This window comes from Canis lupus, chromosome 11 (assembly GCF_048164855.1).
Source record: "Canis lupus baileyi chromosome 11, mCanLup2.hap1, whole genome shotgun sequence".
NCBI classification, from domain to species: Eukaryota; Metazoa; Chordata; class Mammalia; order Carnivora; family Canidae; genus Canis; species Canis lupus.
Genome location: NC_132848.1, coordinates 7,802,455 through 7,819,046, shown reverse-complemented (window position 1 = coordinate 7,819,046; position 16,592 = coordinate 7,802,455). Strand labels below are relative to the sequence as shown.

The following is a 16,592-nucleotide window of genomic DNA, read 5'->3' as shown; positions in this document are numbered from 1 at the left end:
ATTCTCATATCCCACCACCAACCTATTGAATCAGAAGCTCAAAGACTACAGTCCAGCAATAGCTTGCCCTTGCAGCTTCTTATAACACATGCTAACATTTAAGAATTACCATTCTAGGCTAATTAACTCTGACAACAGTGGGCCTACGTATGAAACCCCGTGTTAAAAATCCTTTCTGATTTTAAGTCTGAAACCACTGCGTCAATGCATTTTATATCCAATGCTGCTACTGAAAAGTCCAATATCTTTTGTCTGGTCTTTTTTCTTGTCTTTCTGAAATCTTACACTTTTCCTTAGCCCAGATATTCTGAAATTTCATGACAACATGAAATTTGTGGATCTTCCTGTGGATCTTTGTTCTTTCACTGTTCTGGTTACTGAGTGACCTTTTTTAATCTGGAGACTGATTTCTTCACTTTATGTCTTTGATAATTTCCTCTTTCAGCTTTGCTCTATTTTCTCTTTCTGGGAGACCTATTGTCAGATGTTAACCCCTTGGATTCACTTTCTTTCTTCTCATATTGTCCACTTTTTTTGTCTTTCTCTGCTTTCTGGGTTATTTCCTTATGTTTTCTTGCAACCTTTCACTGGACTTATTTCAGCAGTCACATTTTTAGTTTCTTTGAGTTCTGTCTCATACTCATTGCTCCTTCTTAATAGCATTTTCTGTTTCATGGATGCAAAATCTTTTATCTCTTTGAACATCCTAATTATAATTGTGCTTTTTGGGGGTGGGGAGAGCTGTGTTTCTGTGGCTCTCAATTTTGTTTCCTCTGAGTTGTTACTCCCTCTTCATTGTTTTGGTTTTTCTCTTTCATGTTGGAAGATTTTCTCTAAAAGTTTTGGCTATTAGGTCATACTTAAGAATGGTAGACCAAAAATGACCACTGGAACCCAGGTCTCTAGAAGTTGGTCTGGTTTAGCATGAAGATTTTCTATATATATGTTTTTAAAACCTCTCCAAGTTAAAACTGTGAAGTTTGTGTCCTATGGCAAAGCCATTGGACAAATGCTCATGTACCTTCCTTATTTTGGTATATTTGACACAATAAATGGCAAGAATTATCAGAAACTGAAAAAGTATACACAGCAACTCAGTAGTCCTTATTTAGCCTAAAATATTTACAACTGATTATAAATATTGTTCGTAATACTTTTTTTAAATAAAAATGTATCTAGAAATTTTTATGTACTTTTTAAAAGATTTTATTTATTTATTCAAGAGAGACAGAGAGAGAGAGAGAGGCAGAGACACAGGCGGAGGGAGAAGCAGTCTTCATGCAGGGAGCCCGATGTGGGACTTGATCCCAGGACTCCAGGATTACGCCCTGGGCTAAAGGCAGATGCTCAACCGCTGAGCCACTCAGGCATCCCTATGTACTCTTACTTAATAATAAAAAGTTGACTCTATTAATATAAGCAGGATTTAATTTTTTCTGAGATTTTTTATGCTTGTTAAATCTGCACTTTATAAAATCACTTTTATAACTTATCTGGGCTGGGGAAAAGAACGACTGTAGTTCGTGAAGTAAGCAGTATGAGAGACATCTAGTGGCCAAACTGCACATTTAAATGCTCTTTAAAGTGTTTAGCACAGTTTAGCAGAAGTTAGTCATAGCTCTGGTAAATTCTGGGGATTAAGGATATGCATGGCACAAATTTATAATTTTTAAAAATCTTCTCACAGGAAAAAATCATGTTATGATACCACAATTACATTTAACAATTGAGCACAGGTTTAGAAAAAGAAATAATAGCAAAAGGCAATTAAGTCTTATCTCCCAATAAGGTAGCATGATAAAATGAAAACAAGCATGGAGTTCCTTTAAGGGATGAATTTGGCTTCCAGCTTTTAGATTATGGATAATTTCTCCAACCTTTCTAAACCCATTTCCCTCTGCAATATGGTGGAAACTATCCTCATAGAAATGTGCAGAAAAAGAGAACATTCTAGCATAATACCCTCCACATAGTGAGCATTTACTAAACTTAGTTCCTTTATCAAACATTAAGGCATCTATCTGTTTTAATTGACTGACTGTAATTGATAATTCTGAGTGATTGATATTAATATCTTCATTTTACAGATGACAAAGCTGAGACTCAAGCCAGCCAAGAGCCAGGTGGCAGAATAATATGCTCATTGTGTCCCAATAATGCATGACTTCACAGAACCGTGAACCTGTGTCAGCCTACAGTGACTTAGGCAGGTTTCCTAAGTGCCCTGCAACTTAATCCATAACACACAGGCCACAGAACATTCACATTGTCCCGTCATAAAGCTTAATGTTCCATCACGTTCTTAAATTTTACCCTACTATTCTCCAGTTTACATTTTATCACAATCACGGGAGTATACATTTCTAGTTAGCTTCTTGCAAAGTACTTCAACACTTATTAACATTTTAAATAAATCATTAAAATAACATACCTGTAAATGATGATGACTGGGAATGTATTGAGCCCTTATTAAGCATAGTCATTATCTGTCCGACAAATTCCTTAGGAATAAAATTGGCATACGGTAGTATCTCAGTGCTGATAAGCTGAACTACCTAAAACAAAAGAGGCAGACTCAAATGCATTTTTTTCTTGAAAGAGACCTACTCAAATTACAATTTCTAGAGTAAAATCTAAATATTATTTTAAAAGAAAATCAGTTGAAGAATCTTCCTTAATTAAAGTACATAAATCTTTTAACGTTAAAATGCAGGATGAGTAGCCTATTTCTTTCATCTTAATAATAAACTTATTTTTAATAATAAATCACAAAATAGTCAATACTATTAAGCTGTTTACTACGCAACTATTTTAATAAGTGTTGATCTTATATGAAATGTATCCACGTTAGAATAAAATATCCAAAATGGAATTAAGAATAAGAGCTAAATCACCTATTTTTACCCACAACAATGAGCCAAAAGAGAAAGTAAAGTTATATTCATTTTTGTTAAACAGCTCATTTCTAATATATAATGTGTTATTTTGCCCTTTGAAGGAAAAGAAGTTTATAAGAGTTTTAAAACAGCAATGGACAAAAGGCAATATTTTATATCTATATGATACATACACTTTTTATGTACATGTTAAAGTAGTTTATTTGATTTACTTAAAAGATCCTTTATCCCACTTAAAGGAAAATCATCAGAACACCTCCCCCAACAAAAACCTCACAGGCAAAAAAATTTTTAAACTCCATTTATAATCAATAAAATATATTTTTTAAAAAAACACTTTTGTGCTTCCAGAGTTCTAGAGGCTCTATCTACAGCTTTTATTTTATTAAAAATAAAATAGGTGTGCCTGCCTGGCTCAGTTATTGACCGTAAGACTCTTGATCTCAGGATCATGAGTTCAAGCCCCATGTTAGGCACACAGCTTTAAAAAAAAAAAAATTCTAAACAACTTGTTGATTAGTTTGAACCTTATTGAGCAAACTCTCAAATACATTCATGCTCTGACAGATTTTACTGAGTCAACTGCTTTTTAAAAAATTATTAAATGGAAGCAACTGAGTACCTCGACACAAAGCTAACAAATAGGAAATCATGTAAGTGCTTTCTAAACTAACATTTAATCTTTGTGAAAGTTTTAATGCTTTTAGGTTCAATCTTAACCTATTACTTTACTTTTTCTCTTAGCAATTTTATAGTTTCAACATTTCTAATATTTGGTTTGCACAAATGGTTACAGGAAAATGTTTTAAATAGCTTCCTCACCTCAACATCAATACTTTCATTTCTTTGAAATTCTTGAATAGAGAGATTATCTGGAGGTATGCTAAAAAAAAAATAAATAAACAAAACACTTGATTTTTAAAAGATAAAATGTTCCCTGGAAATAAACAGTATTTAAATGACAAAAAGTATTTTCTCACCCAGGTTAGACATTACCATTTATTTAAAAGAATAGTATTCTTAATTAAAGTTATTAGTATAAGTGACTAATGACAAACATGAAATTCTAGCTACAAAACTGCTTGGTCCAATCCTGAACTAAATAAAATCTGTTAAAACTAAACTCCTTTCAGTACTATGAATGAAAAAATGAAAATAAAAAGTGAAGCTATTACTATCATCTGGAGTAACAACAAAAATTACCACTGTGATGATACCTGAATTCAATTATATTGCCAGTGACTTAAGAGAGTCTTCGTCATCTGTTGAACTATTCACTCAGAGACTGCCCATTAATCACTAATTTGTAATAAACACAATATATTAAAGGTCTTTAAAATAAAAGAGAGGGCAGCCCCGGTGGCGCAGCAGTTTAGCGCCGCCTGCAGGCCGGGGTGTGATCCTGGAGACCCAGGATTGAGTCCCACATCGGGCTTCCTGCATGGAGCCTGCTTCTCCCTCTGCCTGTGTCTCTGCCTCTCTTTTTGCTCTCTCTGGATGAATAAATAAATGAATCTTTTAAAAAAATAAAATAAAATAAAAGAGAGAACATCTGGGGGGGAAAAAAAAGGAGAAAATTGTCCCAGCAAGGTTAGTAGAAATCAACAGTTCTGAGAGAACCAAGGTGAATTCTAAACTATGACTCTTAATAAAAATGAGCAGTAAAATGGTATTAAACTTGAAACAGTGAAATATTAACTACTTAGAAACAGCAGAGAATCAGGTATCAATGATTTTTACAATAACAATTATAGCTAAAATTACAGAGCCAAGCAATGTACTAAGAGCTTTATTTGTATTACCTTATATGATCACACAGTAACTACATGTAGTAAATATTATCTTCATGTAATTGACAGAAGAGGAAACTGAGGCTTCAAATGCTAGTAATATGACCAAAAATGTACTGTAAGCAAATGACAAGGCCAGAATTTGACCCTAAACTTCTCTGATATGTAAGCCTAAATTCTTCTCTTTCACGTTGTAAACGTAAAAATAGTACTCTCCTATTTAAGTTTAGAGTTATAGTGTACAGTTTTATTATCTAGGGCTATTTTTGCTTTATTTGGTATTATTTGGTTTTTCTATTTACAAGTATTAGAATATACACATACATACACACATGCAAATATACTCTATTACAAGTACCGGATCTCTGCTTGACTTAAGATATTTTTATCCAACAAATACTTATTGAGTACCAATTACTCTGTATCAGGCACTATACAAGATCCAGCTGTGAATAAGATGGACCCAGTCCCTGTTGTATGAAACCTGTATTCTGGTGTGCAAGTCCTAGCTAGACTAACTCCATAATCTGGTAGTAGGAAACTACAGGAAAAATTTTAAATAGATAAGAATAGAGAAGTCTATTCTCTTGTCTCTTGTGCCCAAATTTGCAGCAATGGTGAGAATTTCATAACCACTACTGCTAAAGGAGTTTTACAGTTTCTATTTCTAGAGACAAAAACTGTGTTTAATTCTAATTTATTATCAAGTAATGTTAAGTGTTCAGTGATATACAAAAATTCGGATGATGGTGGAGGTAACTAGGATGGGCTACCAATTTAAAAAGAGCTTATTAGGAACAGATACTAATAATATTAATGTTATTGGGATCATACATCAGAAAGACTCAACTGCATTTTGAAAATGTCTTAAAATGAGAAAAGAAAGTAGTACACAAAGTCAGAAACTAAGAAGTTTATTCCTCCTAATTCCAGTGATCAAAAAAATCGGGAAATTATTCAATTGGGCATACGTTAGGTATTCTGATCTCAAAACCCAAACTGACTGTTATTTGTTTTAACTTATAGTTAGTATCCTTACCAAACACTTTGAGCATATCAAAAAAACACTGATTGAGTTTTTAGAAACACCGATGATTAACACAGTTTACCAATAAATTATAAGTAGAGATTGTCAATATTGCAGGTAGAAATGGGCCATATAAGATCCTTAAATTCTCTAAGATTAAGGTGATTTTTTTAAAAAATTATTTTTGTGAATCTTTATTTGAAATAAAAGAGACTTCAAACTGATAAAGTATTATTTATATTTTTTTGTCAGTTCTCTCGGTATGGTATATTAAAAAAATATATTGAAGATATAATTTCATATACCATAAAATTCACCTCTTAAAGTATATAATTCAGTGCTTTTTAGCATATTCACAAAGTTGTACCACATCTAATTCTAGAATATTTGCATTACTCCTGAAAGACATTCTGTACTTTAAGCAGTCACTCCTCACGGTCTCCTCCTCCCACCTGTGGCCATTAGTCTATTCTCTTGTCTCTATGCATTTGCCTATTTTGGATATACTATATAAATGAGATCATATAATATATGGCCTTCACTTAGCACAATATCTTTAAGATTCATCTATATTATAGCATGCATGCATCAGTATTTTATCCCTTTTTATGGCTGAATATTCCATTCTATGGGTATACCACATTTAATTTATCCACTCAATTGTTGATAAACATTTGGATTGTTTTCATTTTTTATGAGCTATTATGAAAAATACTGCTATGTTACCCTGGGTGACTCAGTGGTTGAGCGTCTGCCTTTGGCTTAGGTTGTGATCCCAGGGTCCTGAGATCAAGTCTCACATCGGGCTTCCCGCAGGGAGCCTGCTTCTCCCTCTGCCTGTGTCTCTTTCTCTCTGTCTCTCTAATGAATAAGTAAATAAAATCTTTAAACAAAAACGCTGCTGTGAATATTAGCAAGTTTCTGTGTGAATATGCTTCATCAGATTTCTTTTGGTTACTATTTAGTGATTATATATATTTTTTAATTTGTATTTATTTGAGAAAGAGAGTGAGAGAGGGAAAGAGAGCACAGAAAGAGAGGGAGAGGGAGAAGCAGACTCCCCACCAAGCAGAGAGCCTGACCCAGGGCTCAATCCCAGGACCCCAAGATCATGACCTGAGCTGAAGGCAGAACATTCAACTGACTGGCTGATTCAACGCAGCCACGAAGGTGCCCCATTTGGTGATTTTAAACTTAAGGTCCATTGACCATTAGTTGTAGGAATTCCCACTAGCCCAAGTGTATTCTAGAGGATAAGTGCCATGTTTCAGTACTCTAAGGATGACTAAATTCCTAATAAACCTCAAGTGTCTACCAGATTACACTTTCTATATTTTTCCATTTTAATCATGTTTTTTTCTTTTTCTCATGTAACGTATTTATTTATGATAGTCCTCAATAACATCCAAAGCCTTTGTTTTCTTCTAATTTTGGCTTTATTTGCATTCCTTTGTTATTATACTATTTTGCCAAAACAGCTGACAGACCAAAAAAAAAACCTAAGAAACAGAGAAAGGCCTGGTTCTTCATAGTCTTACAGTATGTATTAATTAAGTTAAAGAATTTATAAATGTTCCAACATGAAATATATTCAAATTTAAGTATTATCTAAAAACCTAGGTCTTGTTACTCCAAGCAATATGCTGAAACACCTTACCGTTCAAATACTAGTGATGGGCTTCAGGTACAGAACAAGTATACATGTGACATAAATAAAATTTTGTGATTTCCAAAGTAATCAATTATTTGAAAGACAAAAAACAAAACCTTCTCATAAAACTGAAAATGTGAATCATTTTTAAGTTCTCTTAGTGAACACTGCATTTTTAGCCTCAAGTAACTAAAGAAAGCTTTCAGTTTGAGCCTTAAAATATTTTTGGACTATGAAATAAAAAAACTAAAACTGGCTTTATTCATATAAGCTGTTTTCACATTGAGAAATTTAAATCAAAATATATAAACTAGTGGACTTTTACAACTAATCAATTCATTTCATCTTACGATTAAGAAAAATGATGCCTACTGAAGGGAAACAACCAGTTCAAGGTCAACAGGAAGTAGGTGGTAGAGGCCAAAGTAGGTCATGAGTCTTCTGACTCTCTACAGGATAGCAGAACACTTAAATCTGTAACTAGAATAACCACAACTTAGAATGCCGATTCTCTATTACTGACAGCAAATTTAGTACTTTTATTATTTTCTAGCCATACTAGCAATTCCAAATTTAGAAGCAATTTTCTACTCCCAGTTATTTAGAGTTTAGGTCTTTAAAAGTCTGCTTTAAAATATGGCTGTTTCATAGGAAAGGATATGGATAACATCACTTTCTTTCTCTTTTTTTTAAAGATTTTATTTATTCATTTGAGTGAGTGAGAGAGAGAGAGCACAAGTCAAGGGGAGAGGCAGAGGGAGAGGGAGAAGTAGGCTCCCTGCTGAGCAGAGAGCCCATGTGGGGCTCAATCCCAGGACCACGGGATCATGACTGGAGCCAAACGCAGATGCCTAACAGACTGAGCCACCCAGGCACCCCATAACATTACTTTCTCCTAAGGAAAAGAAATAACAATAATGAGGATAATAAAAGTGGTAGCAAGCATCTTAAAAGCACTCACTTACCAGGTACTACTCTAAGCAGTCATTTATTTTAAGTGACTTAATACTTGGGGTGCTTGGGTGGCTTAGTTGGTTAAGCATCCAATTCTTGATTTTGCCTCAGGGATACTGAGTCAGTGCACTGTGCTGGCAGCTTCTTGAGCAATATGATTTTTCAACATACCAGGTATACTCAAAACTTTAATGTAAGTAGGACCATACTCAGGCAAAAGACTATGATGAAATTATAGTATAACTGCATTAATACAAAATGACATAAGCTATACCGTATCTATTTTTAGGACTTTGGTTTCATTTTCTACTTACCTGTACACAAACACATAAAAATTATTTCAGAAAACTGAATTTAATATAATAACAAAGTTTGGGAAGTTTACAATATTCAACAAGAAACTTGAGAATAAGGAAGATGGTATAAAGACTCAGCCACAGGAAAAATTCTTAAAGAAGTTTTACTCATTGCCAAAAAACCTGGTGTAGAAGCTTGCATTAATTAAGCAACATGCATATACAGACAGATAACTGGGAAAGAAAAAGGAAAGTGTAAATTTCTAAACCTATTTGATTCATACATATTAACATAGTGATTTTAGGCAATGGAGTCCATAAAGAAACTTCAATTTTCAGGGTTAAAGATAAAAACATAATTTGTTTGAGTAAGCTTTGTGAGTCCCTGTAATTTTTCTGCAAATAGAGAGTATGCTTGCATTGGTTCTATAAGATTCCTAGAGTTGAGGAACATAAAACAAAGTAAAACAAAATGATCCTTTGTGGAAACAGAAATTAAGATGTCATTACTTTCAATTTTTTTAAAAAAGATTTTATTTATTTTTTTTTTAATTTTTATTTATTTATGATAGTCACACACAGAGAGAGAGAGAGAGAGGCAGAGACACAGGCAGAGGAGAAGCAGGCTCCATGCACCAGGAGCCTGACGTGGGATTCAATCCCAGGTCTCCAGGATCGCACCCTGGGCCAAAGGCAGGCGCTAAACCACTGCGCCACCCAGGGATCCCCTATTTATTTATTCTTGAGAGAAAGAGAAAGAGAGAGAGAGAGAGAGAGAGAGAGAAAGGCAGAGACAGACTGAGGGAGAAGCAGGCTTCATGCAGGGAGCCTGACGTAGGACTGGATCCTGGGTCTCCAGGATCATGCCCTGAGCTGAAGGCGGGGCTAAACCACTGAGCCACCCGGCTGCCCTCAATTTTGAAATACCAGATAAGCTTTTACACAGCAAAATTTAAGTTAACCCACAGAAGACTCCTTTAAAAAATTTAGTGTGTTCCAATCATCCTTCTGTTACTCAGGGAGGGGTCAGAAGAGGATCCATAAACATAAGCCCTCAGGGGAGTATCACACAGCAAAAATTCCAATCTTCTTTGTCAAACCTAACATCTTAAAGAGCTGATCATTATCATCACTAATTTTACTTGTGGTAAAATACTGATTTTCTGAAATTGTTTTCTTCTTGCAATGTCAAGTGGGCAGCAGATTTGAAAAAAAAAAAGATCTTTTTAGCTTCAATGAGTTAAAACCTTAATTACGATGCATACATACAGTCTTATGAATTCCTTTCTTAAAACCAGAAACATTGTGAAAATAAAAAAATCTCCATTTGCTCAGGGATAATGAACCTAGTGGATATATTTAATCAGTTGTGCTTTGCATACAATGGAGCAGTCTTAATAATTACTTTGCTAATGAATAGTAAGAAATACTGGTTTTAGATCAACTGCAGGTATTATACACTTTTTGAGAGATTGTCTTATAATTGTAAAATTGAATGAGCTGACCTTTTAGTAAAGAGAAAGTCTTCAAAAGTATTGGCTAGTTCTGGCCACATACTGTCAAATTTTCCAGAAGACGCATGCTGCCGGGCAACGGGTAGGCCAATAGAAAGAACTTTGAGGAGAGAAGATACTGCTAATTTCCATGTGCTTTCAGAAGGGCAGGAATATTTCAAACTGAGAGGAACCCTAAGTGTCTGTGAAAATAAAGACAGTTTAAGATATATATTAATTAAAATATATACACACAATTTTAATTACTTTTAAAAACTATAGCAGAGAGAAAAAAAAGTATCATAGGTATTTTTACTTAAAAAAGGATGCTACTCTCTAGAAAGATCAATTATCAGACATGGAACTCAAATCCTACTCCCTAGAAAGATATTCTGTCTCCATTTTATAAGCAATGACCTTGAATAAGTAACAACCTTTTGAACTTCAGTTTCTTATCATAAAATATAGGGATTGTTATCAGAAAAGTTAAGATAGGAGTAGTAAACTTAAAATTTTGTAGCTTCTCTCAACTTACTGTATGGAACTAGAACATTTTGCCATAGTTTTCCTAGCAGAAAAAAATTTGACTGATGGGGTTCTCCCACCTAAGAGAGATCAATACTTTGTCTTTTTTCACTATTGGTTAGGTAAACATAACCTGAAGCATCAACAGTTGAAGGTCTTATGTTTTGTCTCTAAAATTCTTTGAATTTTATGTTCTACTCTAACATATTAATGTACCTTTTTTTCCATTTCCAAATTATTTCAGTAAAACTGATAATTAAAAAGTTTATTCTTTAACCCTTGCGGATACAGAGGTAAAGCATCTGAGTTATGTATAGTGACTATGATGTTGAGACTTACTTTTTAAATGGTCAACTTTTGAGGTAGGTCGCTATAAACCATTAAAGAACTAATTTGGTGTTTCAGAATGAACTCCTCTGGTCATAATTTCATCCAGCAACTAGAAGACCAGATTGACCAAACTACCACAGTGAGTTGTCCCAGAGTACTATCAATAGTTTCAGCATACCATCAGATAATTTGCATTAGAGTGAATATCCTGCCTTTATATAAAAATTCTAGTTAGAGAAAGATAAAGAGTAGAAGAGATATATTTTCATATTTCAAGGTCATGGAAGGAATATAAAACTTAATTTCATCATGCTCCACACAAATTATTACTGACTACTCCTAACAGTGAACCATTACATGTTAGCATGAACTAAGCCTCCACTAAGAGATAATTAGCCTAGACAAATCTATTTATCCCTTTCCTTTCCCCATGTGCTCTGGGGGAATCTGACTCGACTTCCAGTTGGGAATTAGGGTAAGGAGATGATCAGCTTATTAGGCCAATTAATCTACTTCATTTTCCTGGCCAAAATGACTGGTTCAACACTGGGCATAAGACTAAAGCTGGTCCACTTAAGGTTAATTTTAGGAATTTAAGAATAATGTGATAAGAGAAGTACATGCACACACACACACCTACTAGACACCAAACCCTTTATTAGCCTATAACTATGAGGAGAAACATAGTTGGAACACAGTCAACCCTTGAAAAGCAGAAAAGAGAGAAAAAAAATTTGATTTTTGTTGATACTGCTGAACCACTGAATAAACCAAACCTAAAACTCTCCATCTCTGAATTTTTCAATTAAGCATGGCAATAAATCCCTTTTATTGTTAAAGCTAGTCAGAGCCTGAACCCATGTCATTTGCAAAGAAGATAATACCAAATTATACAAGGGCAAGTCTAAGTTAACATTTTATAACTCAAGTTTATTTTTTTTATTTATTTTTTTAAAATATTTTATTTATTTATGACAGATACAGAGAGAGAGAGAGAGGCAGAGACACAGACAGAGGGAGAAGCAGGCTCCATGCACCAGGAGCCCGATGTGGGATTCGATCCCGGGTCTCCAGGATCACGCCCTGGGCCAAAGGCAGGCACCAAACCTCTGCGCCACCCAGGGATCCCTATAACTCAAGTTTAGATAAAAGAAAAATAGAGTTTACGACTACAATTAATATTTTACTGAAATCAAGGGAATGTTAAGCACAGATCTATGTGAGCTATATATTTTTTTTGTTTAAAAACATTTCAGCAACTAGTACAGAAACTAGCATTATAGTATACGCTCAGTAAATGTATGTGGAACTAGAAAATTTTGTTCTTGCTGACACAAAGCTTACAATTTTTGAGAAAGAGCCTTGTGCACTAACCACAATACAATGTAGCAATAAGCAGCATCAAAAAGGGGGAATATAAAAAAGAGATTATTTAATTCTTTTAAAAATACAAACTGATTCATGTCAGTCCTCAATGTTCAACCTCAATAAAGTCTGATTCCTTATGATGGCTTATAAGAACCATAGCTACTTTTTCACACTTATTCTCGGACCTGACACTTCTCTAAATGGAATTTCTCAATATTTCTTTAAAAAATACCACAATCATTTACATTGCTTAATCCTTCTCCCTTTCCACCTAGCAAATCTATTACTCCTTCAAGTGTCACTTGCATTAATCCTTGCCAAAATCCTCTAAGCAGGTTAGTTACTTCCTTGTCTATGGGGGATGACAGGAAGGATTAATTATATATTCAGCATTTACATATGGCAAGTATCATTAAATGCTGTATCTCAAATGAGTCTCTTAATACTTAAGACATGTAAGTGGTATTGGTATTAACCTTCTTTTACAGATGAGAAACCCTCTGACAGGTTCATTAACCCAAAATCATACGGCAGCAAGTAAAGAGCAATACACTACTCTGAGGCAAGTCTATCTGAATCCACTGTGTGGTCTTCACCTAGGACTTACTATACTGTATTATTATTTTTTTGCCTTTCTATATTCCCTTTATTGAATATAAGAATTATCATACTCATTCTTAATCCCTACTATTTATTAGTACCTGACAACAGAGGTGCTTAAAAACTGTTTTCAATAAATGAGAAAGAGAACATTTGTGATGGGGTGAGTGGGGAGAGGTAGAGAGAATGTGATAAAAGTCAAGAGAAGAAAAAGTTTAAAGAAGGCAAGGGCAGCATCATATAATAGGGAAGACAACTGGAAAAGGACATAGGATTTAAAGATTTGATCTTCTAAATTTTTAGTAATTTCTGGAGCGCAATATGAAAGCAGGCCAGCATGCAGTGGGTTGAGGGCTAGATGAAGGACACAAGCTGTTTAAAAGAATTTGGAAAAAAAGGAAAGCTGAGAGGGGATGGCCATTTGCATAGAAATGAAAGTGAGAGAACTTAATAAAGAACTTAAATAAAGGACTTAATCATCTTTCCAAGATACAGTTTACAAGTCTAAAAGGAAAAAGAATCACCAACAAAGAAAGAGGAAAAGAGGAAAGGAGGGAAACAAAGAGAAGAATGAGCTTTGAAACAGAGAAAGGCCTTCTTCCTTGAGGGACAATGGTTCATATCGGCCTATATTTGTTCAGTAAATAGAAGGCAAGGTTCCCATTTGCCCTTCAAAATACAGAAAAGAACAAGAAATAAACTTGGGAGGAATCAGACACAATCAACAAGAAATGAATTTTAAAAATGGTTGTCCATACACTAGAGAAGTGGCTTTAAAAAAAAAAAACAAACATATCATCAGTTAAATCGATGTGCTGTAAATTTCTCCCTGAATGCTCATCAACCTTGAAGTATGAGAAGTACTGTCCTAAGAAAAAACTTTTCTTTTTTTTTTTAGAAAAAACTTTTCATACTGGGAATGGCTTCCTAAATACTATCCGTGAATGTTGGAGAAAAGTCCCTATAAATAACAATATAAATATTTTCCATTTATCTCAATATATGATAATATATTATTACCTAAAGAACAATTTCAGTAATAGTGTCATCATCAAAATATAAAAAGAAAAAAAGAAAAAGATACCTTAATAATATTCTGGAGTACTTTCTCATTCACCACTGCTTTATGACAGGCTGTTTTTTGGTATAAATCCACAACTACTTCTAAAGACCTTTCAGCAAACGGTACATAATTCAAGGCTACCCATTCCGCCTAAAAAGTAATATTTTCACATGGAGTTAAAAATAAATGAGATTAAATTAAATTATATTGTTTTCAAAGAGAAACCTTCTTTATCTTAAAGTTCAGTCCTTGTTTTTAGGTCAGATCATATAACATGCAAAGTTTTCAAACAGATATGTACTTCATGAAAGAATAATTTTCAGCCAGGCAAAAATTAAAACTATCAGAAAAAGCACAAAAAGCATTCTATCAAGAACCGGGAAAGATGTACTTTACTTGTTGCCAATAGGTTAGGACAATTTTAGGAAATTTAACTCACCGGTGCAAATAGTTGGATCTATTGTGATTCCATTGTGTTGCAAGACAAATAGAATGAGAAAAGTTAATACACATTAAAACTACTTTTCGGACCATGTAAAATTATAATTTAATGTTGAGTGAACAAAATCAGCCTGTGCATGCATTCAGAAATTTACTTATCCCCTAAGCCAAAACAAAGTGGAAATTTGCCAACTATGGCTATAAAATCTTTTAGGTAAAAATCCAACTGAATTTCACACCAGCAGTAGACAACTTATTTATTAGTACACACAGATTTCTTCATTTTGCATTGCAGGTATTTTTTAGACAAGATTAGGCTTAGGGATTTAGAAGCCATTTTGTAAGGGTATGAGACAGTCAAGAAAGAACTTTGAAGAAAAATGTAACATGTAAGGCCAAACTTTCTAGAGAACTACTTGGGAAAAGAAAGTCATAGACAAGAAAAAAAGGAACACAAAAAAGGATTTCCAAATAGTGTTTCTTTTCAGCTTAAACTGTTAAAAGACATATGAAAGTTTGTGAATGAAAAATTTGTGAGATACTCAAAGTCCATCTTAAGTGGAATTTTTTATAAGCCATTAAATCTTATAGAGGAAATATATTTTAGAGCAAATTACCTGATTATATTTTGCATTTGCAATGTGCTTTGTTTCCAGTTGTCCGTACTGTGGAGGCTTACAGGAAAATTCCACAAATGCCAGTAACTGGTCAAATATAGCTGGATACATTATCTGCATGTTTTCTGGCCCTACGCAGATGGCCTAAAAAGCAAAATATGAACGGTAGAATGCATAACCTGAATTCGGGTTAAGTTCTTCACTGCATACACAATTAACTGAAGAATCTTAATTTCTATCTGATTTTATATAAGTATTATATAATCTCTCACAAGCCCTAAAGGATATACCTATTACAAGCTATTTTAAACTATTATTGAAGAAAGTATGGGCTAAATCTGTTAATTAGCTAAAAAATCTTTTTTAATAAAAAGTGTGATTTATTACTTAACAGACTGGAAAAAGGGCAAACACTTAAAGAGGAGTCCCAGGCAGCTCTGAGGTTCCACGATTGGATTATTTGTTCAGTAAGACAACCATTAGACCATCAAGAGTGCCTCCCTCACTGACCAAGATGATATTGACTGATATTAACTTCTATTTAAGTGATAGTATCAGTTCATTGAAATGGCAGCTGGTTTCTGCACTATGCTTTGTCTTCTGACTTAATCATGTATATTAGATGGAAAGATAAGTCATGTATGAAAATTTGTTTCTAAAAGAAATGTATACATTAATTTTTTAACAGGGCAGTGTATATTTAATGCCTAATGTATCTGAATATACAGACTTGATTTAAAACAAGAAAATTGGGGGTGCCTGGGTCGCTCAGTGGTTAAGCGTCTGCCTTTGGCCCAGGGCGTGATCCTGGAGTCCCAGGATCAAGTCCCACATCGGGCTCCCTGTGTGGAGCCTGCTTCTCCCTCTGCCTGTGTCTCTGCCTCTCTCTGTGTCTCTCATAAATAAATAAAACCTTTAAAAAAAATAAGAAAAATTTAAAAATTCAATAAAAATTAAACCTATTACTATAAACAATTTGATAAACAATAAAATGCATATCCTGATACAGCAGATTTTAATTACTTCAGGTATGTTGACAGTACTTGAAATAGATACTGTATTTTCATTTTTTCCTAGCCATAAATGTGTTTTCTCCTGTTGTCTTTCACATACTTAGTGTTTCTTTTTCTCTGTGTGAAAAATATTTCATGATATTATCTACGTAGTGTCTAAGATATATTTGTGCTTTACAAAACAAAAAGCATGGTCATTCTGCACTTGAGGTATCCTCAAAGTACTGAATCAAAATTCAAAGCATTTCAAATTTTTAAGGAATTTCTTTAAAAGATGCACATACTTATGTTTTTCTGCAATCCATGGCTTTTTTAACCTCTCAGATAATAGATTAATTTTATTTTCCCTGAGAGAAGATGTAACCATTTAGTTATGACTGAAATTTTAGATAAAAGAATCTTGAAATGCAAAGTGCTGCTTATATTAAGTTAGATCATCTTGTAATTACAATTTCTCTGGAACTATCTTAGCACAAAACAATGACTATGATTATACACTTTGATTTTCAGTAGTCCTTTATAAAAAG

General features: G+C 33.8%; 1 protein-coding gene across 3 annotated transcripts in view; it reads right to left on the bottom strand.

Moving 5' to 3' along the window:
• Positions 1-16,592, bottom strand: part of MON2 (MON2 homolog, regulator of endosome-to-Golgi trafficking) — a 104,444-nt gene that overhangs the window by 10,427 nt on the left and 77,425 nt on the right. For 2 of the 3 annotated variants that reach the window (XM_072843043.1, XM_072843045.1), the window contains exons 27-32: positions 15,053-15,196; positions 14,434-14,451; positions 14,016-14,144; positions 10,121-10,311; positions 3,720-3,780; positions 2,432-2,555 (exon numbers count right to left, since the gene is read on the bottom strand). In XM_072843043.1, coding sequence (XP_072699144.1) covers positions 2,432-2,555; positions 3,720-3,780; positions 10,121-10,311; positions 14,016-14,144; positions 14,434-14,451; positions 15,053-15,196 — 667 coding nt within the window. The remainder of the gene's footprint in view (positions 1-2,431; positions 2,556-3,719; positions 3,781-10,120; positions 10,312-14,015; positions 14,145-14,433; positions 14,452-15,052; positions 15,197-16,592) is intronic. The other variant, XM_072843044.1, reaches the window with a different exon arrangement.